The sequence below is a fragment of the Lacerta agilis genome, chromosome 7 (assembly GCF_009819535.1).
Source record: "Lacerta agilis isolate rLacAgi1 chromosome 7, rLacAgi1.pri, whole genome shotgun sequence".
In the NCBI taxonomy this organism is placed as follows: domain Eukaryota; kingdom Metazoa; phylum Chordata; class Lepidosauria; order Squamata; family Lacertidae; genus Lacerta; species Lacerta agilis.
This window is the reverse complement of record NC_046318.1, coordinates 21,927,774-21,954,831: the sequence shown is the minus strand read 5'-3', so window position 1 is coordinate 21,954,831 and position 27,058 is coordinate 21,927,774. Positions and strand designations below refer to the sequence as shown.

Here is a 27,058-nt window from a genome sequence, read left to right as displayed (position 1 = left end):
AGTGTTTGTCCACAGACAGCTTTCTGGGTCATGTGGCTAGCATGACTAAACTGCTACTGGCGCACGGAGGACCGTGACAAGTGCTAGAGCGCACAGAAATGCCATTTACCTTACCACTGCAGCGGTACCTATTTATCTACTTGCACTGGCATGCTTTTGAACTGCTAGGTTGGTAGGAGCTGGAACAGAGCAATGGGAGCTCACCCCATCATGGGGATTCGAACCACTGCCGACCTTCGGATCAGCAAGCCCAAGAGGCTCAGTGGTTTAGACCACAGCACCACCCACATCCCCTAAGACTAGGCTGAAACAACTTCTTCCCACAGCAGTTTGTGGGAGTCAATGATTATGGGAGAAAGTAAAGAGGCCATAATTGGATGAACTACTGAGGTGGAGCCAAAGCTGCATTCTGCCTCTTCTGAATATACTAGTTTAAGTTTCCAGTTCTATGAAGAAAAATCACTGTGGGTGACAAATATAAATAAGCAAATAGCCAATATCTACCTTTCCCCTTTCAAGAAGCAAATGTTCAGCCAGTAGAAGTGAACGGGAATCTTGTCCACACATGGAGACAGAGTCCACATGGCCTTCATCTGATCACAGTTTAGAGAAATAATGCTGTTTCCCATACTTTAGTACTCATCAAAACTGCCTAGATCATTTGTCTTTTGTTTTGTCTGTCTGAAATCTTAATAAAATGCTTCTAGATTAGAAACTTGAGCATTTCTGCCTGGTGCCCAAGGGGATCATAGCTAGTTGTCTTGATCAGGAAGGATGGTGTCTGGGAAGGGAGGACCTCCAACAGAGGAGAGAGGACAAATAGAAAAGGGGAGTGGGGAAGAGGAAGTACTTTAAAAAGAACCAGAGATGCTGCAGACCACCCAGGAGAAAAGGAAAATATTCCCAATAAAAAAAGTATTTTGAGTATGTACAGTGGCTAGTTGTCCAGTTTTAACTTTTCAAATGTTTCATATCTTTTTCCTTCCCGTGCACATGTAGAGCTTAATTCACTTTCAGAACAAATTGCCTGAAAAAGCTTTTTCAGTTAGAGCTGGTTTACATATTTAATATGTATCAGCAAGGAGCTTTCCTAAACTTACAAACTAAACTATGCAACAATTAACTGAAAATTGTTATGAGATTTTTACATGGTGCTTAAACTGAATTCTGTTAGGGGCAAACTGGAAATGGTATGTCAGTAAAAAAACAAATGACGGTGCCATAACAATATAACAAAATATTTTTACTATATTGGAGTTAATCATTCTTGCTAAGTTACAGAACACAGAATTATCCAACGTCTGATGCTGTACCATCCATAAAATACAGGGTTTTCTTCCATAAGTGACAAATGTTAGTTGTAGAGACCCTACAACAAAATGTTGCTGCATGGACTTCTGATTAGGGTTCCAACCACTCCATTCTATTCCATTCACCCTCTCCTATCAGCCAGTCAGCATTCCATGCCCACTGAGCATGTTCAGTCCTTGTGGTGGTGGTTGGGGTTTTTTGTGGGGGGGGGGAAAGGGGATAAGGGGTGAATATACTTGCTTCTAATCCCAATAAATGTTGGTGGTCTTATCTGCCATGTTGCATCCTGATTTGATCCAATGGGCCAGAGTCAATGCCTCCAAAGCGCCATTCTGCTACCCCTGCACAAATGTTTAAAGACCATATCCATTTAAAGTGTACTGTTGCAAGGAGGGACAGAAATAATAAGGCATCTATGATAATCTGTCCTTAAAACAAACCATTTATGTCAGGCTAGGAAGGCTAGCCATACATCAACCCTGAATGTCAGATGAAAACTCTCAATTCACTCATATTCTTGATCATGTTAACAAAGTTATCAGTACCTGGGAACATTTGGGATGCCACATTTCGCTATTACTCCACAGAGAATTTAGGGCAAGTGCTCCCTACCACGAAATTACTCCATAACATTCTGTTTTGATTAATTTCTTATATTACACACCTTTATAATAATTGCTGCAAATTTTAAAGTCCAGAAACCTAGAACAGAACATTGTCTCAAAACAGATACTCAAGAGTCAGAATTGCAGTCCAGCATGTTATATCAGATTATAAGTGGGGCAAATTGCATTAAAATTACATTTATATGCTGGTTTTGTTAATGTGATTAATAAACCCACCAATTACAAATGTTGGTTATACAGTATTCAAGCTGCTTGGTGTTACAGCAATATTTATTTAGAATTTAAAATCAACATTACTGTATTTGGGATGCTTGCACTGAAAAACCTATATATATATATATATACACACACACACACACACACACACACACACACACACACACACACACGTTTCAACAGCCCATTGTATCAGTCTGAGAAATCTTCAACTGAATTATTGTAATCCCAATTATGTTTAGAAATTTAATGCAAAACAGGCACTAAGCACACACTACTAAGGCAAAGGGTTTTTTTTCCAGCCATGAAAGTGCAGAAGTTTATTCATTATGTCAGCTTTCTCCTCCCCCTTGATTAATGAAACTCCTAACAATCATGTTTGCTTCTGCTGCTGTTTCTGTTTCAGTTTCTCTCTCTCATACACACACACGTTTTTCCAGTAGAGCTGAAACATAGCTTGTCTTGTTTTCCACCCAGCTAGATACTGTAAAAATCTGAGAACATACTTGATTCTGTTTTCTCCCACCTTGCCTCCCTCCCTCCCTCCCAGTCTTGTCCTCCTCCCATATACTTGGGTGGGCAGATCCATGGGAAGCTTTGCTTTTTAGTATGGCTACCACAAAGCATTTTGCTACTCTCCTGGAGCACATCTGGGCTTTATATCAGCCCTTTAATTAATCCTCAGTGAAAGCCAAGCTATGACATTTTGACTGGGCAGGCTCCAGTTTTGGACAGGTCTTGATTTATTGCGACTGAGTCTCAACCAACTTTGATTTATTTCAGCTTTGGGGAGAAGGGCAAGCGCTGAACAGAAAAGGCACTGTTGGATGCAGATCACATGGTGCAAAGAGAGGACCTCCGAACTCCTGCGGCCCAAATGACAAACTGCTCAGACAATTGCAATAAAAGGGCAACGCGGCCTACGAAAAGAAACTCAGAACATGAATTGGTAAAAGAATCCAAGATATTAAAACAATGCCTTTAGTAAAGTTCAAGCTGTTTGCCAGAAGTGCCAATGAAGGAAGTCCATGTCTTATCTCTGAGAAAACAATAAATCCCCAGCCACTCATTTGAGTTAATCGTAGCGATCATCTGTATTCAGCAAAATACAGAGAAGCGGAGCTGATGCTCTCCCCAATGAATTACTTTCATTAGAGAGGATGTTCCATTGTCCGCCAATCCAGAGTAGATGGCTGTCCTTTTATATCAGGTCTTCCTACATCCCAATCAAATTACCTTTTGATGATTAAGCAAATAAGCAAAGTGACAATTATTCTGTGTAAAAAGAATAGTGCAACAAAAGCTTAAACGGGGGCTTTTTAAAAAGTCTTTTGTCCTTTTTAAAAAAAACAACAACTAAACTACTACTTTCAAGTATATGTTTAATTGTGACAATCATCACTGATAATCTGAAACAGCCTACTAACCAACAATAAACCACATAAGAACATACAAAGAGCGCTAACCCAGTCCAGCATCCTGTTCTCACAGTGGCCAACCAAATGACCATGGAAAACCCACTAAAAAAACATGAGCAAGCAGCACTCTCCCACTCATCTTCTCCAGCAACTGGAATTCAGAAGCCCACTACCTCCAACAGTGGAAGTAGAACACAGCCATCATGGCAGGTAGCCAAAGAGAGCCTCATCCTCCATGAATCTGTCTAATGCTCTTTCAAAGCCATCTAATAAATTAGTGGCCTTTATTACATCATGTGCTACTGAATTCCAGAGTTTATGTGCTTTTGTTTATCCTGAATCTTACAACTTCTAGCTTCATTAGATGTTTTTTGAGAGACGGAGAAATACTTATTTTTATCTACTTTCTGCAAACTGTGTGTAATTGTATACACCTCTATCATTTCAAACCTTACTTGCCTCCTTTTTTAAAAGCCCCCAAAGTTTTAACCTTCCTTTCCTCACAGGGGAACTGCTTCATCCCGTTGATCTCTGTGGCTGTCCTTTTCTAAACCGTTCCCTGCTCTATATTTTTTTTTTTTTGGGGGGGGGGGGTAATCAGGACCTTCCAATATGCCACCCCCTTCATAATTTAAGAGAAATAAGGTTTCTGTGCATACATGCACACACTTTAGCAAGAAAGGGGAACTGCTGAATTTGTTCCCACTATTTAATGTGCTTTTGGTGAGGGAAAAAAACTTACCTGGATATATCTGTACTTTCAACTGTATATTAAGTTATTATTTCCTACTCCTCAGGGGTATGTATGGATGCACATGAAGTCAGAAGATGAAGGCAGTTGTGAAAGCTGGGTTTTGCTCCCAAGCGTTCTGTCCCAACACATGTACAGCAATACACGCACTGTTGCGGCTGCCCTTGTGATTAATCCTTGTCTCTGGGGCAGGGGAGAGCAAACAGTTTACTGCCACTACTCTACCACCAGTGGGAGAATACAAGCACCCAGTGAATGCATGTCCACCCTACCACCCACATTATCTAGGAGGAATTTTTTTCGTACAAAGTTCAAAAGTGTAGGCAATACAACAACTTCAAAAGACTCCGGAAGGCGTTAACAGTTATTTATTTATCATGCTTGTAGACCGCTTTTGTAAAAGGAAGAAAAAGAAGAAGAAAACCTCAAAGCAGGACAAGCTGGACAGAGGCAAATCATGGGAAAATGTGAATTGTATTAAGTGAAATATATCAGCAGGTAGCTTTTTTAAAAATGTAACACGTGTTTTGTGTATGGTGTTCATCTTCTACAATATATAAGAGATGAGAGGGATGAGATAGGGGGGGGGAACACTGAAGTAGTAAGAACAACCATGTGGTAATATTGCCTGACAGCCATAAAATTTCACCGCATACTTATCCTGGTAACCAGAGCTGCCAGTCCCCCGAGATAAATTTAAAGCCTGCCAAAGAAGACCAGTTGGAAAGTTCAGCTGCTCTATCTGTGGATCATTAACATTATTTGTTAGGTCAAGCCACATCCCAGAACACCTATAGCTGAAAATTGAAGCATTTGTTCTAAACTAGAAGTGGCATATTAAGTATACCCTGCAGATTTGGGGAATGTTCTGACACGGAAGAAGAATCACAGTTGTTTAATATACAACTGTGGAGAACGGTCATTTTGTTGATAGATCCTCTTTGTAATAACGTCTAAAATATAAGCATCCTATTAAGGTATGTATTCCCTCTATGAAACTCAACGAGTCTTTTGGGACAATTAAGAATGTGTGCTCAGATGCACGCCTAAGAGAGTAACTTGTGCAAACTACTTCTACCAGAATATGGATGCACGTAAACATTCAAATGAGCATCCTACCGAAAGGAAGGAAGTGTTGATAGAAGATGTCCACAACTGGAAAAGCAATAAGATGCGCATTTAGATGCAAATTTGGATGCACGGAAGATGAACATTATTCCAGTGCCATCATGTAATACACTGATGGACAGTTGCTGACACATTTGACTCTCTTTAGCTGAATCAGGTCACTGGGTTTTAAGCGGAGGAGACATTGTACACCATTTCATTGACTACTAACAAATTGCACCTAAAAACTAATGAACTTTATTATGCCATAATAAGCTATTATTATTTCAGTTTCATGATTTTGTTGTTTCTGCTGCAACTGCCTCGGAAAACTAGCCCTATTTAAACAGATACAATAGGCTGGGCCACCACATGGTTTTAAGGGGTGTGGGAGTGTGGGGAGATGGCAAGAACAACATCATCTCAAAACTCTGATTTAGTTTTATATCACCTGCTATTTCACAGGTTCAGTAAATTTAAAAGAAAAAGCAACAAAACACACACATGGTTTCCAGCCATAACTTAAACAATAAATTTGGTACACTATATAATACTGTTCTAGAAAACTCTTGCTTTGGACAGGAGAAGAAATAAGCTGCTTGTGATTTGACACATTTTAAAGATAATGCATTATCGTTAATAACAAAATAAAAGGTTAGTCTCCAAACTATGACAATAATAATTATTTTCTCAATTGGGAAACCTTATACATGAAAGAAATCCTTGCTCTTACTTTGCAATCATTCCAACAGAGTTCTGAGACCACCAGTGCTAGAAGACCACTTGAAAAACCCTGGGAATAGCCTTGATATGCATACAGTTATTGACGCACAGGAAACAAAACCAGATGGCTCTGCTGAAGAAAGCATTTATATGTTTTTTTGCTTTGTAACTCAACAAATATAACAATCTTTTTCTAAAGACGCAGAAACACTGAAATGGATCTGCGTAAACAGAGATAGGCTTGGTTTTGTTTTAAATTCCATTATTCACATCTGGGGGAATAACTGCAGAAAAGCAACATGGTACAGTAGCTATGAAACAGATGAGCATAATTTTCCTGAAGAAAAGGAGGCGATTAACAACACTTACTTGTAGACACAACTGTGGTGCTTTGTAAATGAATACCATATGATTTACGTTAGACGGAGCTCCTACACATTATCATTAAAACCACTTTCTTGCCTCAATTATGTACTTTCAAATACAGAACCTATTCATGTCTGAAATAACCATGGCCTACATTCTTCTTCTTTTCCTCTCTTATTGCCAATCACTCACACTTATCCCACATACAAGAGAGTGGCTCCTATAAGCAGTGCATAATTTTTCCTTTATGTTCTGATGAAAAAAAAAAAAAGGCTGAACCCTTGCCCCGCAAATCTTTTTCCTTGCCTCACAAGAAAGAACCTTTCCTCTTTTTTCCCCCCTCTCAGGTGGCACAGAGCCAGAAGTCGCATATATGACTATGAATCATAGAACTGCATTCCGCTATGAAAGAAGTGCTGGTGGTGGCAGGGGCCGTGACTCAAATATTGCATTGGGATTTTTGTTTGCTAAAATGTTGCTGGCACTTAAAAACCGGGAAGCTTCTTTTCTGCATGCAGTGCCTCCTCACCTGATTGGATCCCTACCTTCCTGCATCAGTATCAAACCAGACCACTTCCTTTCCTGTCTGCCTTGTCCCTGCATCCATCAGACAGATTCCCCGATTCTGATGTGGCCAATGAACTGCCCTTTAGACCGTCCTTCCTGCGTGGTACTTTGACCCTTTGCCTAACAGCTGTACAATATCGCTGAGACTGTCGGACCCTGATCATGCAGATACAGTCTGGGGGTAGGGAAAACACAATAGCAGCTTCTATGACATCACATGCAGGAGTAAAATTCATGGATGTGATTAGGAAGCCCACTTATGAATTAAAACGGCTCTCTTTTGTCCGTTTTTAAAATAAAACAAAGAAAAACGGGATTGAAGGAAATAACACTTTACAGGCAACAATATTGACTCGTTTCCAGACTAACGTGATCAGAACTCCAGTCCCATAACAGGGATTTCCCAACCCTTCCTCCTCATTGTAGCTGCTACAACCCACCAAAAGTCACTTCACAAGTCCAGGAGCCCTTGAGTAATGCGGATTCTGATGTATAGGGAAATTAGTGAAAACAGAGGCAGGGAGTCATGTATGTTCAGAGAACTTCCATTTGTGCAAGGTTTCTGAGCATGTCCGCTTGCTATTGCAGCTCTCCCGAGTCACATAAGAAAAGCCTGCTGGATAGGCTAATGGCCTGTCTAGTTCAGCATACTGTTCTCACAGTGGCCAACCAGATGCCCCTGAGAACCTCACAAGCAGGACGGACCTGAGTGCAACAATACTCTCTCTGCTTGTGACCCGCAGCAGCTCATATTCAGAGGCATACTGCCTACCTCTGATAGTGGTGGAAGAAACAGCCATTGTGGCTAGTAGTAGCCACTGATAGCATTATCCTCTATCTAATTCATCTAATCCTTTTTAAAACCATCCACGTTGGTGGCCATCACTACCTTCCATGGCAGCAAATTCCATAGTTTGCGTGCTATGTGACAAAGTACTTTTGTCTGCCCTAAATCGTCCCACGTTCCGCTTCAATAGATGTCCCCAAGTTATAACTGAGGGAGAAAAAACTCCCTCTTTACACCATGCATAATTTTATAAACATCGAGTCTTCTCTTACTTTTTCTTTAAACTAAAAAAGCCCAAATATTGTACTTGACCTCGTAAGGGGAGTTGCTCCGTCCCTTTCATAATTTTTGTTGCTCTTTTCCAGCTCAACAATATGCTTTTTGAGTGGAGGCAACTAGAATTGTACACAGTACTCAAAGTGTGGTCACATCATAGATTTGTGTAATGGCATTATGATATGGGCAGTTCTTTTTTTCATTTTCAATACCTTTTCTAGCGATACCTAGACATTGAATTCACCTTTCCCCCCACCTGCTGCACATTGGGCTGACATCTTCATTGAGCTATTCACTTACCACCCCCAAGATCTCTGGTCAGTGCCAGTTCAGCCCCCATGACAATATAAGTGAAATTAAGATTATTATTATTATGATTTGCTCCTATGTGTATTCTGGAGAGTCTCCACCTCTCAGGAGTAGAGTGGCTTTTCAGGGGGTGCAGGGGACTGAAACAGGTAGGAGCAAACGTTGAAACTCCATCATATAAGTAGAGTTCTGCTTGTGCTATTCTAGATCCAAGCCCATAGCTAAGAACGGGAACCAAATGAGACTGTAGAAATGTTCAGGGTCCACTTTGCTTCGCTCTTCACAAAAATGGTAGTCTATGACCACATAAGCCAAAAACATGTAAATAGCTTGACATTTGGTATTATGTGAACCAATCCTAATGTTTTTCCCACACCAACTTTTTAATAAGACTGCATATTTGAAAACTATCTCATTACAACCAGAAATAAACATGTCCTCAAATTCCATCCATTCATGATTTCTGGCATTATTTGTATATGAGAAATAAAAAAATTGGTAACGGATTGATACGTACGTTCTCACTGCTCCAAGTTAAATGTTTGTGGGAATCTATATTAATTTGAAATAGGGCTCTCCTGGGGGTATGCAAGGGTTTTTGTAACATGTCTTGCTATTTTTTCTTTACATTGTATAGAAATGAATCATTGACTGCTAAGTGCTTACTGTTGCACTAGTATTAGAACGTATCTAACAGATGGTTTATTGTACTGTCCTTTACCAAATAAAAAGGAATAAATCATCTTCACAGAACAAAACAAGACACAGAAGATTCATATATCAGCACTGCTGATACATTACTTATCCACCCTTCCCCACCCACAGTGGTACTGACTGCCATCCAAAATCCAAACACACTTACGTGCAGCCATGATGTGACCTGCTTGCATCATGTGTAACATCAAAACGTTATTATAAGTTGCTTTTAATAGGCAGATTCCAAGATCAATGTTACTCGTGCAGATGATCGTGCAAATATTTAAGTCATCATTGTTTCTAACAGCACCACGTTTCCTAAGCATTAAAGCTTGCTTTCAACCCAAAGCACTTTGTTTAAATATTTTTAAAATAAGCACAACAGATTCAACTCACTGCATCATTCTTTCTGCGTACAAATACTCCACTTGTGATTGTTAGCTTGAAAAATATTGCACCACTGAAAGGTCAAAAATAATACAGTATATGTTTGACAGAGTTACCATGGGAAGTCAAAATCCCTGTTGCGTATCAACAAGATATAAATGTAGAAGGGGTTCTGAAAGGCCTTCAGTACTAGTAAAAATATTCTAGGAAGCTTCTAAAATGCTAACAAAAATATCTACATTTGCTGCACTGTCCAGTAACTATACAGCAGTGCTAAGTCTTGAAGTTTCGCTTTCCAGTCCATTAAATCCTGGAACAGTTGTTTATTTCTGCTTTAAAGTTTCATAGTCCGGAATTGAATGCATTTTGCAAATTCAGTGTCTCCAGGAATTAACAAGGGACCTATTATGCAGGAGTTAATCTCTGGGGGATGAGATATTCAAGATGACCTCTATCACAGTTATGAATTGCTTCAGAACAATTTTGGGATGGCTTCAAATCACGTGAAAGATCTGGAATGTTACTTACATCATCAACATGTGTGATTGGTGGAGATCCCAGCTGAGTGCATTCTATTTGGTGGCCAGCACATTTGGAAACTCACTGGTATTGCTAAATAAACTCCACTCTTATTTTCAGTGCAACTAATATTTGCAGAAGAAGTTGGGCCAGTATTCACACAGAGAGAAAACTTTAGGCTGAAAATTCTGCATTACCAGGGAGGTTTAGACTGAAGGGTGGGGTCAGGTTCAAGAGAGAGGCTCAGCCTTAAATCTATGCACATTTCCTTGCAATTCTTTATTGAATCACACTTGTTATGTTTAATGCATATCATTTATGTTTTAAATAAAGTATTTCTGCTGGGTAGTTTTCAAAATTCCACTTGAAATGGAAAGATAAGGGCAATTTCACACTGCTACATTTATTGATGTGATCATATATGTGAATACCAACCACAAGGAATAGGTTCTACATGTGGCATTAATTTTCCCCCCAGTAGCCATAATTAAAGATAATGTGGTTGCCTCCCTCTTTGTGCAGTCTGGCACACTAGGCTTTCTCCATGTGGTCATAGACCTGCACATAACCGTATGGTGGAAATAGAGATTTTCAAGAGAAACAGAAATCAATTCTGATATTTATTGCAGTTAGCAACTGTATGATTCCCCCCCCCCCAAAGTCATATTTGTGGAAAAATAACATTGTTTATAAATGTTTCCACAAGTTACATAACGGTAACTGCACTATTTCCTAAACTAACCTTTGCAACAATTGTATTCAAATGAGAGAACCAAAATGGCCTTCTGGAATTAAGATGGGAATTGTTTTGTCTCGTCACTGCAAGAGGCCATTGAGAAATAGCAGGATTTTGAAAGCTTTTGGCGCAATTGAAATATGTCATCTTAATACTTAATATGACAACAGAAAGAACATTTTGGAGGTGAACGGAGAGATACTTCATGAATACTAGTTTCCAGCCCCCTTTCAGGAGAATTTAGCAAAGAATGTAAACCTGAGAATCTATTTACTTCTCTAGATAAGCTGAGAGAAATGCATGATTAGAGGTATATCTCTGTGTGAAGTACATTTTCTCTGAAACTGTTCCAATGAAACATAAAAAAGCATTACTTTAAATGAGACTTTTCACCAACAGCGTACCTCAACGTAGTCCTTGGCGTGACCCCAGTCTCTCTTGGCATCCAGATTGCCCAAACTGAAACATTCCAGTTGCCCCAGGTGGATCTTAGCAACGGAACGACTAATTTTTCGAGTTACAAAGTTAGCCCCTAAAATAAAGAGAAAGATAGCATAACGGGATTAGAAACTGTCTGGTAACTGTCTGATAGCTGATCCCAAGAAATACAGTTTATGATAATTTCTTTCAGCCTTCTCCCTCCTCCTTGTATCTATCACCTAAATTCTGTCATCATTTATCATTTCTGAAAGCCAAGGAGTGCCAACATACATGTCACATTAGCTATAGTCTCTCATCAAATAACTTTCTTTGAAACTCTAAGCATCCCTAATCTGAAGCTTCAGTATTAAATCTGGCACAAGGCCAAGAAAAGCAAATTCAAATAGAGACTTCTGAAAATAAGAAAATAAAAACAAGATTGCAACCCAAACATTAAAGGCTTAGGCCTTTCCAAAAGTTGGGGTAAAACAGAAATTTGCATGCTAAAACGTTTAGCAAGAGAAATGAGATCTCAGTCACCTGTAACTTGTTATCTGAATGGTCATTTGTGGAGTAGCAAATGTGAAAATGCAGAACCCTTTAGAGCAGGCATGGCCAAACTTGGCCCTCCAGATGTTTTGGGACTACAACTCACATCATCACTAGCTAACAGGACCAGTGGTCAGGGATGATGGAAATTGTAGTCCCAAAACATCTGGAGGGCCAAGTTTGGCCATGCCTGCTTTAGAGCTCTCAAGAGGGCAATAATGGGACACCTCTGCCCTTCATTCATTTGAAGCTCAAGCAGACCCAAATAAAGATGCATGTGCTGAACAGTCCAGAGTCCACTGAAATTAAGGTTACAGAAGTGCTCAGTCCTAAGAATCTGCCCATTATGATGATAATTAACTATGTGAAACTAAACACATCTGAAGTCTAGGAGCCACAACACAACTCCAAGGAAGAGGACGTATGCCTCCTGTAACAGGGATTCCAAGCCATGGTACCACAAACCCAGGCTGGATCTAGACACATCAAAGAAGAGTTTCACTTAAACGCATTGCAAACTTTGTGTGAGAAATCGGGTTAGGAAAAAATGGAACTCCACAGCGCCACCTGGTGTCACAGGGTTAGAATGCATAAACAATGCATATAAAGCGGTTTTTCTTTGCCAATTTAGCTGAGTCCCAAGAGCTGTCCACAAGCTTCATTCAAAAGGTCTGTGGAGTGTCTGCGAGGAACATTTAAAATCTGAATTCTATGAGAAATATTGGGAAATTTATATTGGGAAATTTTAAATGTCTGATGTTTTACAATTTTTTATATGTGCTGTAAGACGCCCAGGGTATAAATAATAAATTGTTGTTGTTGTTGTTATATTATATTAATAATAAGCAATAAAATACAATTAAAAGCCATACAGTATATATCATAGCACATTGCAACAGCTACAACAAGCAGGAAAAGAAAATAATTAAACAATCCACCAAGGCTCGCAGCAATTTTCAAGTGGTCCATGGGGGGAACGTTTAGGAACCACTGTCCTAGATCCTTGTACTTATATATGAACAGGGGTGTTCCCCTGAGATTTAGGGCATGCTAAATACAACCTAGGTGCTCCACAACAGGCTGTGATGTCACTCTTGGGCCACATAGGTAAACTTCGCCTTTGAACAGTGCTGTATAAGCTTTGGGTTGGAATCAACAGCACAGTCCTGCTTCCTCTAGTTGTGTGAAGTGGGGCATTAACATCACCCCAAAATAAAATTATATGCTTTTGAAGGTATAGTCTAATGGCAGAAAGACTGGATTAGGAATGAAAGGACACTGAAGAATTAGTGTGACTGATTCTTCTTGGGTTTAATAGATCTGTAAGTTTTTCACACAAAGCAGAACTTTACAGCCAACTAGCCTTAGCTTTTATCAAGGGAGTACATTTAGAATATTCTAGTGCTTTTGGGGGGGGGGTTACACAAGGGTATGCATACCCCTAAATATATTGTGAATCTAACTTTGGCCTCATTGAGGGGCAGTATTTCAATATGAGTAAGAAAATGAGAGTACTTCTAAACAATCTTTTAGAAAAGAAAGCATTGGAATAACTAATATTCTGTAACTACTAATAAATAAACAAATAACTAATAAATAAATAACCAATAAATAAATAATGTTATTTGCCCAAAAAATGAAAGGAAGAAGAGGTCCCGACGACAGAAGAATGGATACAGAAGTTAATGGACTACACAGAAATGGCAAAACTTACCAGGAAAGTAAGAAATCAATATAATTTTTTTAAAGAAAGGAATGTAAACAGTTTGTTGAATATTTACAAATGAACTGTAAACAGATCACGACATTGGCAGAATTAGTGTAAAAATCTGCAGTTACAAAATATATATGGGATATATACGGGAATAGATATATAAAAGAATACGCTGAGATAATTTGGAGTATGCAGGAAGATGAAAAGAAATGTAAAGAACTACAGAAAGAGGGGGAAGGGAGTCGGAGTTTGAAATGTTAAAATTATGACTGAATAATTGTTGTAATATATATAAATGAAAATTAAAAATTAAAAATTAAAAAATAGAATATTCCCTAACTATCAGTAGATTTATTCTGCAGTAGATCAAAGGTTTTAGCTGCTCGACTAAAAACCTTTGATAACAAAAAAGGAACCAAGAGTTCCTAATGTGTAGAGAATATTCTAATCAACACAAGAAATTTTATTATAACTTTTCATAAAATTACTGTGTCTGCTTTTGAGCTTTGTAGCAGCTTTCTGGCATTCTGGAACATAATCATGTTGCAGTTTGATTACCCAAGAGCTGAAATACTCTTTAGCAACCCTCCCCTCCCTGCCCGCAACTCCCCAAGAAAGTAAAAATATACAATCCAGGTTTCAGACTGCAAAAAAGCTAGCAAGTGAATCTAATAGCTTTCAGCACTGCATGTCCATACTTTGTATCAGCAGCGAGATCTGTAATCATCATGTGCATTGCAGTGAGTTTTAGTGCCTGACCTACTGGGTTCAATCATGAAAGCTTCCGTTCTGCAATGATTACCTCTTGAGGGAACATTAAATATGTTTGGAAGAATGGTTGAGAGCTACCAATTCCACACACTATTGAAGGACTGCAAAAAGTATACTGGAGATGGATGGCCCCAGGTCTCTGCAAACCAGGCAAATTACTAAATATGGGAATTAGCTGCCACTGTAATGTACAGTGTAAGTATATCCACTTCTCCTAGTCCGAACCAGACAATTAAATAATAGGCTTTTATTTTTTTTATTTTTTTAAAGTAATGGGATGGATCTACAAAAAAGGGAGGAAGGTGATTTTTGTTTATTCCTCCTTCCCCATGCCCCCTGGAAAGTTGCTGCAGAGTGATGGGGGACCCTTTCAGACAGCACGTGATGCGGCACAGTGAGAAAGGGTGGCTCCCAACAGAATATTAAAAACACGATAAAACATCAGACATTAAAAACTTCCCTAAATAGGGTTGCCTTCAGGTGTCTTCTAAAAGTTAGATAGTTGTTTATTTCCTTGACATCTGATGGGAGGGCATTCCACAGGACGGGCGCCACTATTGAGAAGGCCCTCTGCCTGGTTCCCTGTAACCTCATTTCTCACAGTGAGGCAACTGCCAGAAGGCCCTCAGAGCTGGATCTCAGTGCCCGGTTTGAACGATGGAGTGGAGACGCTCCTTCAGGTATACTGGGCTGAGGCCATTTAGGGCTTTAAAGGTCAGCACTGACACTTTGAATTGTACTTGGAAACATACTGGGAGTCTTTCAGGACTGGTGTTAGATGGTCTCAAAGGCCACTCCCAGTCATCTGTCTAGCTGCCGCATTCTGAATTAGCCCCACATAGAGTGCATTGCAATAGTCCCAGCAGGAGATAACTAGAGCATGCACCACTCTGGCGAGACAGTCTGCGGGTAGGTAGGGTCTCAGCCTGCGTACTAGGCTGAGTTCAATAACTAAAATTTTGAAATTTATAGGGTAGCATTTTGTAGTCTTAAGTTCTCTTGCTAGAAAAAGAAGAAACCATACACAAGCTTAACATGAATCAAAAGGGCGATGAAGCAAAGAAAGAAAGAAAGAAAGAAAGAAAGAAAGAAAGAAAGAAAGAAAGAGTAAAAGCTTATGCTCTTCTAGTCTGCATCAATAGAAGTATAGTGTCCAGGTCAAGGGAAGTAATGGTCCCACTCTATTCTGCCTTGATCAGACTACAACCAGTTCTGGATGCCACAATTTAAGGAAGATATTGACAAGCTGGAATGTGTGCAGAGCAGGGCAACCAAGATGATCAGAGGTCTGGAAACCAAGCCTTATGAGGAACGGTTGAGGGAGCTGGGTATGTTTAGCCTAGAAAAGAGAAGACTGACAGGAGATCTGATAGCTATCTTCTAATATCTCAAGGGCTGTCACATGGAAGAGAGAGCAAGTTTGTTTTTTCCTGCTCCGGAGAAATGACATAAGAAGTGTCTCTGTTCCTGAAAGTCTGAGGCTGTATTCACATCCCTGTTTACAGTGCACTCACTGCATTTCCAGTGCTGGGTTTTTAATCTCTGTCCACATCATGTTATCTAAAATGCATATGTATCCTGCACTTTGTTTAGGATGCTGCTGCTGTTCGTTCTGTAGCTTCTCAAACAACCTTCACACTGACTGGGGTTGTTAAGCCATTCCTAATTCTTCTCTAGTCAAGATGTGATGTGTACACAAACTGAATCTAATCTGACACCAGGGAAGCTGTACTGATATGAACAGCTGGCAGTGGCGGGAAGGGGGGGGGGCAGCAGGGGAAAGAGCTGTAAAAGAAATTGGGGGAAACAACTTCACTGGTATTGTGAACACACCCTTACTAGCTCTATAGGGTTATAATTATGCAGGTGACATTCTAACAGGAAATTTGTCACAGGAAAAGGGGACTGTGAACAAACCTACAGTACATGTGCCGAAAGATGCTTGGAACATCTCCCAATAAATACACAGGCCTAACTGTTTCACCTGAGAACAATCTTGGAACACAACTGAAGAATAGAGTTGACGTTCTTTAAAAAACACAATGCAATCTGAACATTGAGAACACGCTTCCTCAAACTCGGCCCACCAGATGTTTTTGGCCTACAACTCCCATGATCCCTAGCTAGCAGGACCAGTGGTCAGGGATGAGGGGAATTGTAGTCTCAAAACATCTGGAGGGCCGAGTTTGAGGAAGCCTGATTTAGAAGATTTCAGCAAAATGTCTCTTCATAGATCTTTTCCCTCATGAAAGCACAACTGAATATAAAATATTAAGTGGGCAATAACTTGGTTTTCATTGAACGCAGAAATGAATCTAGAACCACACATCCTAAATTTGGAAGTCATTGCCTTTCAGTGGAAAGTCGCTGTTCTCATTAAGTTTTGAAAGCAAAAGAAAACAATTTCCTCTTTGACCTTGTTCCTTATACAAGGAATCCAGGCCTTGGAGACTTCGCATTTTCCAATCTGCTGCCTCGCTGATTGTGGTAATATTTGTGAGCTGTTGGGGCTGGATCTCCCTTCAGGCCTGGTTAAGCAAGACAAGACACTGGGAAATTGTCATGCCTCGTTGCACCACTACGATGGGAGAGCTGATGTCTTATTTGCCCACCAAGCTCTGCCAAAAGCAACATTACTTAAATTGTAGGTACTCAAAACTTAAAACTGGCTTGCTTGAAGGAATGTTAAACTTTGAAAACCAATCATTTGCAAGCATGCATGTTCTGGGAAAATGTAGCTACAGCCTTTCTGCAAGCACTCACCAGCAGCAAGCCTTTTAAAATAAGCTTATTATGATTGCTCTTCAATCTTCATAATATTGGGCTCTGGTGTGCGTGGCTGGAGGGAATACAAAGGTTGCAGGTTCGATCCCCATATGGGACAGCTGCATATTTCTGCATTGCAGGCAATTGGACTAGATGATCCTCAGGGTCCCTTCCAACTCTACAATTCTATGATAGAGGCAGCTGCTATGAGGGGGAGTTACGCTAGCAGAAGTTGCCACCTCATGATTTTTTTGTGATGCTCTCAGACCGCAGCTCCGCACTGCACCCCATTTAGCAATGTCCCCTTTCTTTCCCTTGGGAAAACCTTTCAGATGGCTCTGGGGATTGCCTGAGGGGCAGGGAAGTCAGCTTCTGCCAGTCTCAGTCACGCAGTCTTCTCTGAATCCAGCGTATATTTATACACCTACCTGATTTTTAAACACGAGATTAACAGAATGGCAAAAGTGTTGAACTCCAAAAAAGAAGGAAAGAGTCTCAAATTATAAATACAAGTGAAATGAAGAGCACAGAGAAAACCCAATATCTAAAGATCTATACTGTTTAACTATGGTGGATGTCTATCTGTCATGGATGCTTTAGCTGAGATTCCTGCATTGCAGGGGGTTGAACCAGATGCCCCTTGGGGTCCCTCCCAACTCTACAATTCTGTGATTCTATGTTTCTCCTTAACTTAACCTAAATATGCATTCAGACTTTCAGTAGAACACATGAGGACACAACCGATGTAGGGGACATGGGAACCATGTATGCCAAATTTCTCTCAACATATCCAAACATTCCTGACTAATGTGCGTTCAGCATGAGGGGCTGAAGGGATGTTCTAAGTACATTCAGCTGAGCATGGCTAGAAGCCCCTGCAATCAGAAATCTTGCATGATTAGCTGAATGTGCTTAGTCTCTTCTTTCAGAGGTGAGCCCTCCCACTGCGGGGTAGCTAGGTCATCTCTACCAACCTTAAAGAAACAGATTTTAAGTCAAAGTATGACAGATACCTGTATTAGCTCCTTACGCAGCTGAAGGGAACAACTGCTCAGCTAATCACCAATAATCTTAACCCTCTCTGAGCAAAGACTCAGACTGGGAAGAGTGGATATGTCACAGACCACAGAGACATGGTTACCCTTGCCAGTGTGGTGTAGTTAAGAGCGGTAGACTCGTAATCTGGTGAACCAGGTTTGCGTCTCCGCTTCTCCACATGCAGCTGCTGGGTGACCTTGGGCTAGTCACACTTCTCTGAAGTCTCTCATCCCCACTCACCTCACAGAGTGTTTGTTGTGGGGGAGGAAGGGAAAGGAGAATGTTAGCCGCTTTGAGACTCCTTCGGGTAGTGATAAAGCGGGATATCAAATCCAAACTCTTCTTTTTCTTCTTCTTCTCCTTTCCAAGACCCAGAAATATTTCACCTGACCTGCTTAACACTACATATACTAATCTTGTGTCAGATGTATTGCACAGGCACCCCACAAAACAGCCACATCTTAAAGCAAAAGATGTGGCTTAGGAGGTTAACATCAAATATTCTTCTGTCACATATGTTGATATGTCAGTCTTCACAGAGCATGCTTTTCAGAGCTTTATTATTATAAATCTAGTGACAATCAAGACGCTATGCAAAGCCAATTTATATAACTTATTATACAAAGCAGCTTTTATACAAAACAGTTACTGGCAGGTAGCCATGTCAGAGAAGGAAAGGCATAGTTTTGAGCCACCCATCGTTAGAACGTTTCTGTTGTTCTCATTACTTGAAAGCAGGAAAGCCTCTTAAAGCTTTTTGATCCAAGCTGTCATTTGTCACGGAATGGGGACAAGACAAATGACTGCAAAGCAATGCAATTGGGTTTCTTACCTCTACAATGTCTTGACTCCCATGAAACGTTTTTTTTTTCTGTTATTCATTCTTGCCATGTTAAAGTAAACTTATGGACTACCCAGAAACAGATGAATGCAATCAGCCCAGCAGAAATGATATCTTTTCACCAAAGGAAAGCAAATAGCTTTGCCTTCCCTATAACAACTATTTCTGAAACTTAATTCAGTCTTTAAATAGTTTGTACAACATTAAACACAAGGTCAGGCTCAGGGAGCAATAATTATTAAAGATTAAGGAGAATACTGAAGTACTTTGTGTTTTGCTGAATAGTTAAATCAACTGAGAGTTTTGCTTTCTTTTTTTGATGTGAAATGATACTATTGATTCCCCCCCCCCAATTGACAACGACTGACCTAGGCATCCAAGGAAAGGCTGTTCATCAGTCATTTCAAAAGAAAATGGACCAATCAGGATGTATGTTATTACAATTTGCTCTTTTTCACCCCCCACACTACATAGATGTTTTAGTGTTGATAAAGTTATGAAATTGATGAATAGCTCTTAAGCAATTATTACGGCCATACTACCCTGAACACACCCGATCTCGTATGATCTCGGAAGCTAAGCAGGGTCAGGCCTGGTTAGTACTTGGATGGGAGACCGCCTGGGAATACCGGGTGCTGTAGGCTTGAGAGCCAGTGTGGTGTAGTGGTTAAGAGCGGTAGACGACTCATAATCTGGGGAACCGGGTTTGCGTCTCCGCTCCTCTACATGCAGCTGCTGGGTGACCTTGGGCTAGTCACACTTCTCTGAAGTCTCTCAGCCCCACTCACCCCACAGAGTGTTTGTTGCGGGGGAGGAAGGGAAAGGAGAATGTTAGCCGCTTTGAGACTCCTTCGGGTAGTGAAAAGCGGGATATCAAATCCAAACTCTTCTTCTCTCCTTTCCAGAATTACAAGATATGCATGCATTTCACACTAACTATTTGGGCACAATGGCACCACTCATCCAAAAAGCTCTTCTGACTGCTTTTGTTCATGTTCTAACAGGAGCAAAATTGAATGCATTTTTGGACAGAAAGTTCTTGTTCATCAGTAAGTGGCACGCACACATATACATTTACGCACATACACAAAATATATATTTCTAAAAGAAAAAGGTCTGTAACTTAGAATCTCAGGCTCCCAATATCCAGTGGGATAATAAATGTATCAGAGAGAACTATAAGACTGGAAGCTCAGTGGGAAGTAGTCTCAGAGCTGGGTAGAATGTCAAAGAAGCCTTGCAGATCAAAGGCAGTGATGAATACAGAAATCTTTCTTCTTTCTCAAAACCATAACACACTCTTTAAAGAGGCACCCTGACCTGAAAATTACTCCATATGAAATCCAGGTTACTCCCAATTATAGAAATATCAGAAACCATGCAGGACATTTTCGGAAAGTTGGGTGATTCATATTACAAGCATTTTATTTAATTTGAAAGCGAATGTTATAATTAGGCAAACAAACTTCTGCTCTTTTATATAGCAGCAAAGGTCCTAAATGGTTCTCTCAACTTTAAACCTCTAGTACTGTATTCTCCACTCTTGCATCAAAATAGACTGCTTGTAAAATGATAGCAGAAGCACCCCTGTCTGACTTTTCGGGAGACAGCACCCCACTGTCCAGGAATCATTGTGAACCACTCTGATAACCCTGTGCAAGAATATCTGACTTATTGCTGCCATTCAGAAATGGGAATGGATGGATGGCAGCTGAAATACATTTAAATAGTGTAAAAGTGTTGTGAGAAAGGAGTGGCAGTAGGATGCTGCCTTTTTTTAAAAAAATATATATTTATTCATTTTATAAGAAAAACAAACATGACAAGTACAAAAGCAACACACAAATTTGTCTTATACAATCTTAACATTTTTCCTCTAAGGATGCTGCCTTGCCTCGTTTTATTTTATCAATTTTATATCTCCGTTTCTAAAAAAAGTTCTACAATAATGAACATTACGCTTCCTCTCTTTCACACACTGACTCACTCTATTTCACACACATTATTCCTATCCACACCCAGAGCCCTTTCAAACGATGGGGAAAGTGGAACACAGTAATCAATAGTGTTTTTCTTTTTCGTGCCCTTGATATGATGTGTATGGACCCTGGCATATCTTTCCTTATAGCCAACGAATGAAAGAGCACAGGAGTGAGGCTATCAGAGGGCAATCTTAATATGAAACCTGCATTAGGTGAGCAATAGGTGCTGCTATTAGGATAAACCCTATCATTGGGAATTGGTTATTTTATTTCAATGAAATAGAAAGTTTGCAACTCTATCAATTCTGCTATTGATCCCCCCCCCGAACTATTATATAGTGTTTTGAGCCTGTCCACAAAATGAGTAATTATTTTATATGTGAAAGATTTCATTATGCGGGTTTAGAATTTATCTTGAGACCAGTTACAATGCATTCCTGTTCAGACATGCACCAGAGAACGCAGAAATTTCCAATATTTTTCTTACCTCTCCTGGGACTCTCATGGTTGAAGAGAATACCATTCACAGCAAAGAGATTGTAGGCCTCCCTGAAGTTCACCACAATCCAATATGCATATAGCTTGGCTGCCCCTATAACAATAATTGTAACTTATTTATTGAAAATGTTAATTTAACCCCTCTCCAAGTAAACGAAACCATGTTATTTCCATCTTTATTTTTATTTCACAAAGAGAGAGAATGCTTTAAGGAAAAACAAGTAAGGTTTTTAATGGAAATGGTAGCTTACATCCAACAAGCAGTGACAGATCACATTCACATTGTAGCATTTGTACTGGGAAAGAAATGTGAAAAGGAAAAAAAAATGCAGAGTAAAATGTAGAAAATGTTACTGCCTTCATTTTAACCTTCGGTACAAAAGCCTTCAGTTTTAGCAGGCCAGATTGTAAACTGCTGTTCCAGAAAGTAAGTTAAGATCTAAAATTGGTTGCAGCCTCGAGATCTGTGATGCCAGACTCCCATTTGCCTCGAACTTTTGTGCCTCCATCAGGACAAGTAACTTTGTGCTTCATGGCTGCTAATTAGGATGCAATATGTAGGCAGGGACAAGCACAGACATAAGCTTACATACTTACCATATGGTGATCTGGGATAAAAAGGAGTGGTCTCCTTTTGCGGTATTTCTTGCACTTTCCCATAAAGCTCACTTGTTGAAGCTTGGTAGAACTTCACAGAGTCTATGAGGCTGCATGTCTTGATAGCATCAAGCAACCGTAAAGTGCCAATTCCATCAACATCAGCAGTATATTCAGCCAAATCAAAAGATATCTGTGACGGCAGAAAAAAGACAGAACAAACACTAAAATACTTGGCAAAATGTTTCAGCATTAAACTGTTGCACTTAAGGTTTCAACCATGCTTATTAGCAAAACTGCAAGATTGCATGCATACACACACACACACACACATTTGCCTTAGGCATATGAGTCATTTTTTAATTTTATTTTTTGCAAATTTCATTCTTACATGCATATATATACAGAGAGAGATATAGAGCATCAGATAAATGTGGATCCTTTTCTCGTGGATCTTTGTTCTGTCCTATTTCCTGAAGAGAAACTGGCTGAGTGTATGTTGCTATGCACTGATTTCACTTCTAATCTGTACCAGGTTATTCATTAGACTGATATTCTAATCAGTAAACTTATTTTAGTGAGCACTTCAGGTTAACCTACGATGAAAGTCACAAAAGCATAAAGGAAAGAAGAATGTATTTTGTTTGCTAAATTACCACCACAATTGCAAAAGCTGCTTAACACTGAAACTGAGATGGCCATTACCACCACCATTCACATTACACAGGGAATAGCACCTTGACATTCAAACTTTCATTAGCAATATGAATTGCTCTGCTTTAAAAGCAGAAACAAAATTTGCCACTTCGATTCAGCAAGTCGGAATACACTTAAATATAAAAGGTAAAGGTAAAGGGACCCCTGACTGTTAAGTCCAGTCGCGGACAACTCTGGGGTTGTGGAGCTCATCTCGCTTTATTGGCCCAGGGAGCTGGCGTACAGTCGTGTGGCCAGCATGACAAAGCCACTTCTGGCGAACCAGAGCAGCGCACGGAAACGGCGTTTACCTTCCTGCCGGAGCGGTACCTATTTATCTACTTGCACTTTGACGTGCTTTCGAACTGCTAGGTTGGCAGGAGCAGGGACTGAGCAATGGGAGCTCACCCCATCGCGAGGATTCGAACCGCCGACATTCTGTTCGGCAAGCCCCAGGTTCTGTGGTTTAGACCACAGTGCTACCTGCATCCCACACTTAAATGTACTTTCGTGCAAGTCACACAAATCGTTCTAGAAGCCTCACACGACTTTATGTCTTTTATCACCTGCATGGCTGTTGGAAAATTGGAAACTGAAGCTTCTTCCACCCCTGCCACTCTGCCAGATCAGGGACGTCTTAGCCATTGAGGCTACTGGCACAAGGCGCCACAGCCTGAGGAGGGTGCCTGCGCCCTCCAGCCCCGCCGGCAGCACCGCTCTCGCCCACCTCGTCTCGGGCTGCAGATGCGGGGAGGCTGTCAGTGAGCCTCCCGTCGGTGCTGCAGCCAGGACTCCCTGGACAGCAGCGCCGCGCTGCAGCTTCGGCTGAGCAGGCGGTGGCGAAGGTGGAGCACAGCTGGCAGCGTCCCCACCCACCCCTAAATGCCCTCCAGCTGCCTGCTGCACCTGGCCCTGCCTGACAGAGCGCGAGTTTGGCGTCCCCACCTGCCGCGCCGTGCCCTGCGGCTGCCCACTGCCTGGCCCTACCCGACGGAGCGCGAGGGGCACCGAAGGGATCTTCGCACCAGGGCGCCGGATTTACTTAAGACGGCCCTGTGGCAGATGGAGCTTTATTTGTTGAATTTTCCCCTATTCTACGACTATTAAAGGCACAGGCACCTTGCCAGAAAAGGTGGCAGCTTTACCCACATCTCAACATTCCCCATGGCTACTGAAAGGACTCCCCAAGGGTACCTGGATATGTAGGAGCTAAAGCTTAATATAGACAGTTGAAGGACAAGGAATTGCATTTAAAAAAGAGAGTCTCGGCTGCAAAAGGAGGAAGATAGGGCAGGCCCGCCAAAGGCTGGAGACCCTTAAGCAAATAGGGATTTGTGGGTCTGGTTTCCTGAGAAACTGCTTTTATTACGAACACACACACACACACACACACACACACACATACCATATTGGAAAGGTCCGAAGGTGAAGTCATTCTCTATTCATTGATGGGAAAATGAAAGAGATCATTAAGCGGTTGTCATAGCAGGGACGGCATAGTTGGACAGAATTGGTGGTGCTGGCATGCATGAGATTCCCAAGGGGTGACCATACCACCCTGTCCTCTGCATATTGTTTTCTTTTAACAATAGGCTGAGAACAATTACCCCCAAACTTTGCCAGGACTGACAAAATATTGGAGTCAGTATAAGGCAGTTCCTTATAGCCCTATAGAGTTTTACACATTATTTCCTATTGAAATATGTAGATACTTTTTTGTGGGAAGGTTCATGTATTTTTCACACAGTGCAAATTTTGGATGTCTTTGCCAAATTACAGCACTGCATGAGCCCCACGGAAAAGTATTTTTAGGCCGCCTACTCACACGTACCTATTTTATTAATGTTTTGCTTTGCTATAGCCTACAGTTTTGGTTAGTAAAAATGTTTTACATTCACTAACCAAGCGCATGCCATAAGCTATTGAAAAGCAAAACGTTAATAAAATAGGTATATGTCAGTAGGCTGCTTTGAGGTGATTCTTAATTGCTATAGGTGTTTTCAGATAAATGACAAATTCAAGGCCTCTGTATCTTCCTTCCAGACAGGGATGGAATATTGGCATTACACTATATTTATGTGGACTTCTACTAAAGAAGGAAGTATTATCAGTGCTCAAAGGCTTTCAATTAAAGATATGTGTCACTTCTAATTGGGAACTGCAAGGAAATGTTGTGATGTATATCTAGTGCATTTGATATCACCCAGTCTCCACATACCAGCATTTTAGGGTGCCATGCTAGTACTACAGCACTTCTTTTGGGGGTTGGCTTAAATTCCAAACAGCAGTCAAGTTTGAGTCTCCTCAACTATACAGAGGTTTTGTTCAAGGGTCATAATTCCAACCTCCCTTATTACATAACCCTAGGCCGATAGGAAGCAGGATGTTTGGTTTCCTTCAGCTTAGCCAGCCAACTGAAGGCCGTACAAATATATATAGTCCTCTTATTATTGTTATTATGTGGAACCAATATATTTCTACATAGTTTTCTATGTAGAACACAAATATCACCAACTTTAGAGGAAGTGACATACGCAAGCAGGAAGTATTCACTAAAATATGGTGTCAATTGAAGCCATGTGGTATAAATGCAATAATATAGAATCACAGAACTGTAGAGTTGGAAGGGATCCCAAGTGTCATCTAGTCCAACCCCTTGCGATACAGGAATATACAGGTTGATCAAACCTGTGACCTTGGCGTTATCTGCACCACACTCTAACCAACTGAGCTTATTAGCCTTTTTTGCTATGATTTAGTTTAACAAAAGCGTTCAATGAGCTCAGTGGAATGCTAATTCTCAGGTTTTTCTAGTCTCCCTTAGCATTCAACTATCCTTGGTACAATTGTCCTAACTCTTCAGCGAAATCAGAGCAGCCAAATCAAAGCAATCAGAAAGGACCCCTATGTCTACCTGGGCTCATGATGACACTATAGCAGGAGAGCGTATGGTAGACAGAGCATTCACACTTCCTCTGCGTGTCAAAGTTTTCTGTGACATCACAGCAATTCGGCCATATGACACCTACGCCCTATGAACATGCTAGTTTGAATATCAGGTGATTAGATAGGCCTTTACTAGGGCTCGTTTTAATGCATTACCCTCGGCGTTACTAACTGGTAGATATCTTCAGATCCCGATAGAACAGAGACTATGTCCTTGCGATCACAAGGAAATTGAATCTATTAGCCACGTTCTCCTACACTGCACTCTGTATCGAGATTTGAGGAAGGAGTTAATCGAACCCCTGTTAAAAAATCTACCAGGCCGTTCAATTGAAATGCTGACTAGATATTTAATTGAGGACACCAACCCAGAGCAAACTATGACTGTAGCCAAATTTTGTTACCATGCGGCAAGACTGAGACGCGTCGTGACAGCAACTAACAACAGCGATAAAGCCGTCCACCAAGCCATAGCAGATAATACTTAAATGGAATTATTTCCCATTAAATTTTAGCTTAATTTTAATCTAATACGGGATTTGAAATAGTATTGTTAAAAGATGATATTTAAGAAATATTTATACTATGTACTATCGTTTTATTTTCTCTTTTGCTGGTCTATGACCGTAATAAAGATTTATATATATATAAATTACAGGTGATTAGATAAATGTTATGGGCTCTGGTGGGATTATAATCCCTTCTTATATTTTAAATTTCACTGCATCTATTATGTTTCTGGGTGACTGGTTCACACACACGATCTATGCACCTTCACTATTAATCTCTCCATCACAGAAGAGCTTTCATAAAGGAATGAAAAGATTTTACAGCGATAACATACTGGTGTGGAGGGAACAACAAGGAAAAATATAAGGTGGTATATTAGAGAATGTAAAAACTTCAGAATGGCTATTAACCTTTGTCCCAAGTATGTATTCACACATGCAAAACAATCCTAAGCATGTTTATCTGCAGCAAAATACAGCTGAGTTCAAGAGAATTTACTGCCTAGTAAGGATGTTTAAGATCACACCCTTTTGCTATTAATTTGAAGGAGCCGAGGAACTATCAGGTTATATAGGGCAAGGAATTATTATTTTTTAGCAAATTGTTTGGAGCCTCAATTAACATAAATATTTTAATAGTGGGAGAGAGAATGCTAATATTTTTCAACATCATTTTTCAAGAAGCTTATCACTCTCACACACCCAAATTCTGCAGTGCAGCCAGGAATGGATTTACAGTTTGAAATGTTCCAACATTAATGATCAGTGACACAGTAATGCTCTGAAAGTTTTCTTATATGGTGAAATCCAGCTGTCCTAAAGGCTTTAAACATCCTCCCCCCCCCTTTTTAAAGCCCCAAAGGGTAGTCTTGCAGAGTCACTAGAGAACTTTAGCAAGGGAGTTGTAAAAGGATAACCAATTCATTTTGCTTTATA

The 27,058-nt window shown here is 40.4% G+C and overlaps 1 protein-coding gene and 1 non-coding gene across 2 annotated transcripts in view; one reads left to right on the top strand and one right to left on the bottom strand.

Moving 5' to 3' along the window:
* GMDS (GDP-mannose 4,6-dehydratase) overlaps window positions 1-27,058 on the bottom strand; it is a 255,966-nt gene that overhangs the window by 160,312 nt on the left and 68,596 nt on the right. The window contains exons 5-7 of the mRNA XM_033154463.1: window positions 21,972-22,164; window positions 21,364-21,468; window positions 11,200-11,327 (exon numbers count right to left, since the gene is read on the bottom strand). Of these exons, the coding sequence (XP_033010354.1) occupies window positions 11,200-11,327; window positions 21,364-21,468; window positions 21,972-22,164 (426 nt within the window). The remainder of the gene's footprint in view (window positions 1-11,199; window positions 11,328-21,363; window positions 21,469-21,971; window positions 22,165-27,058) is intronic.
* LOC117050509 lies at window positions 19,420-19,538 on the top strand. Its single transcript, XR_004427088.1, has one exon. It is a non-coding gene; the product is annotated as a 5S ribosomal RNA (ribosomal RNA).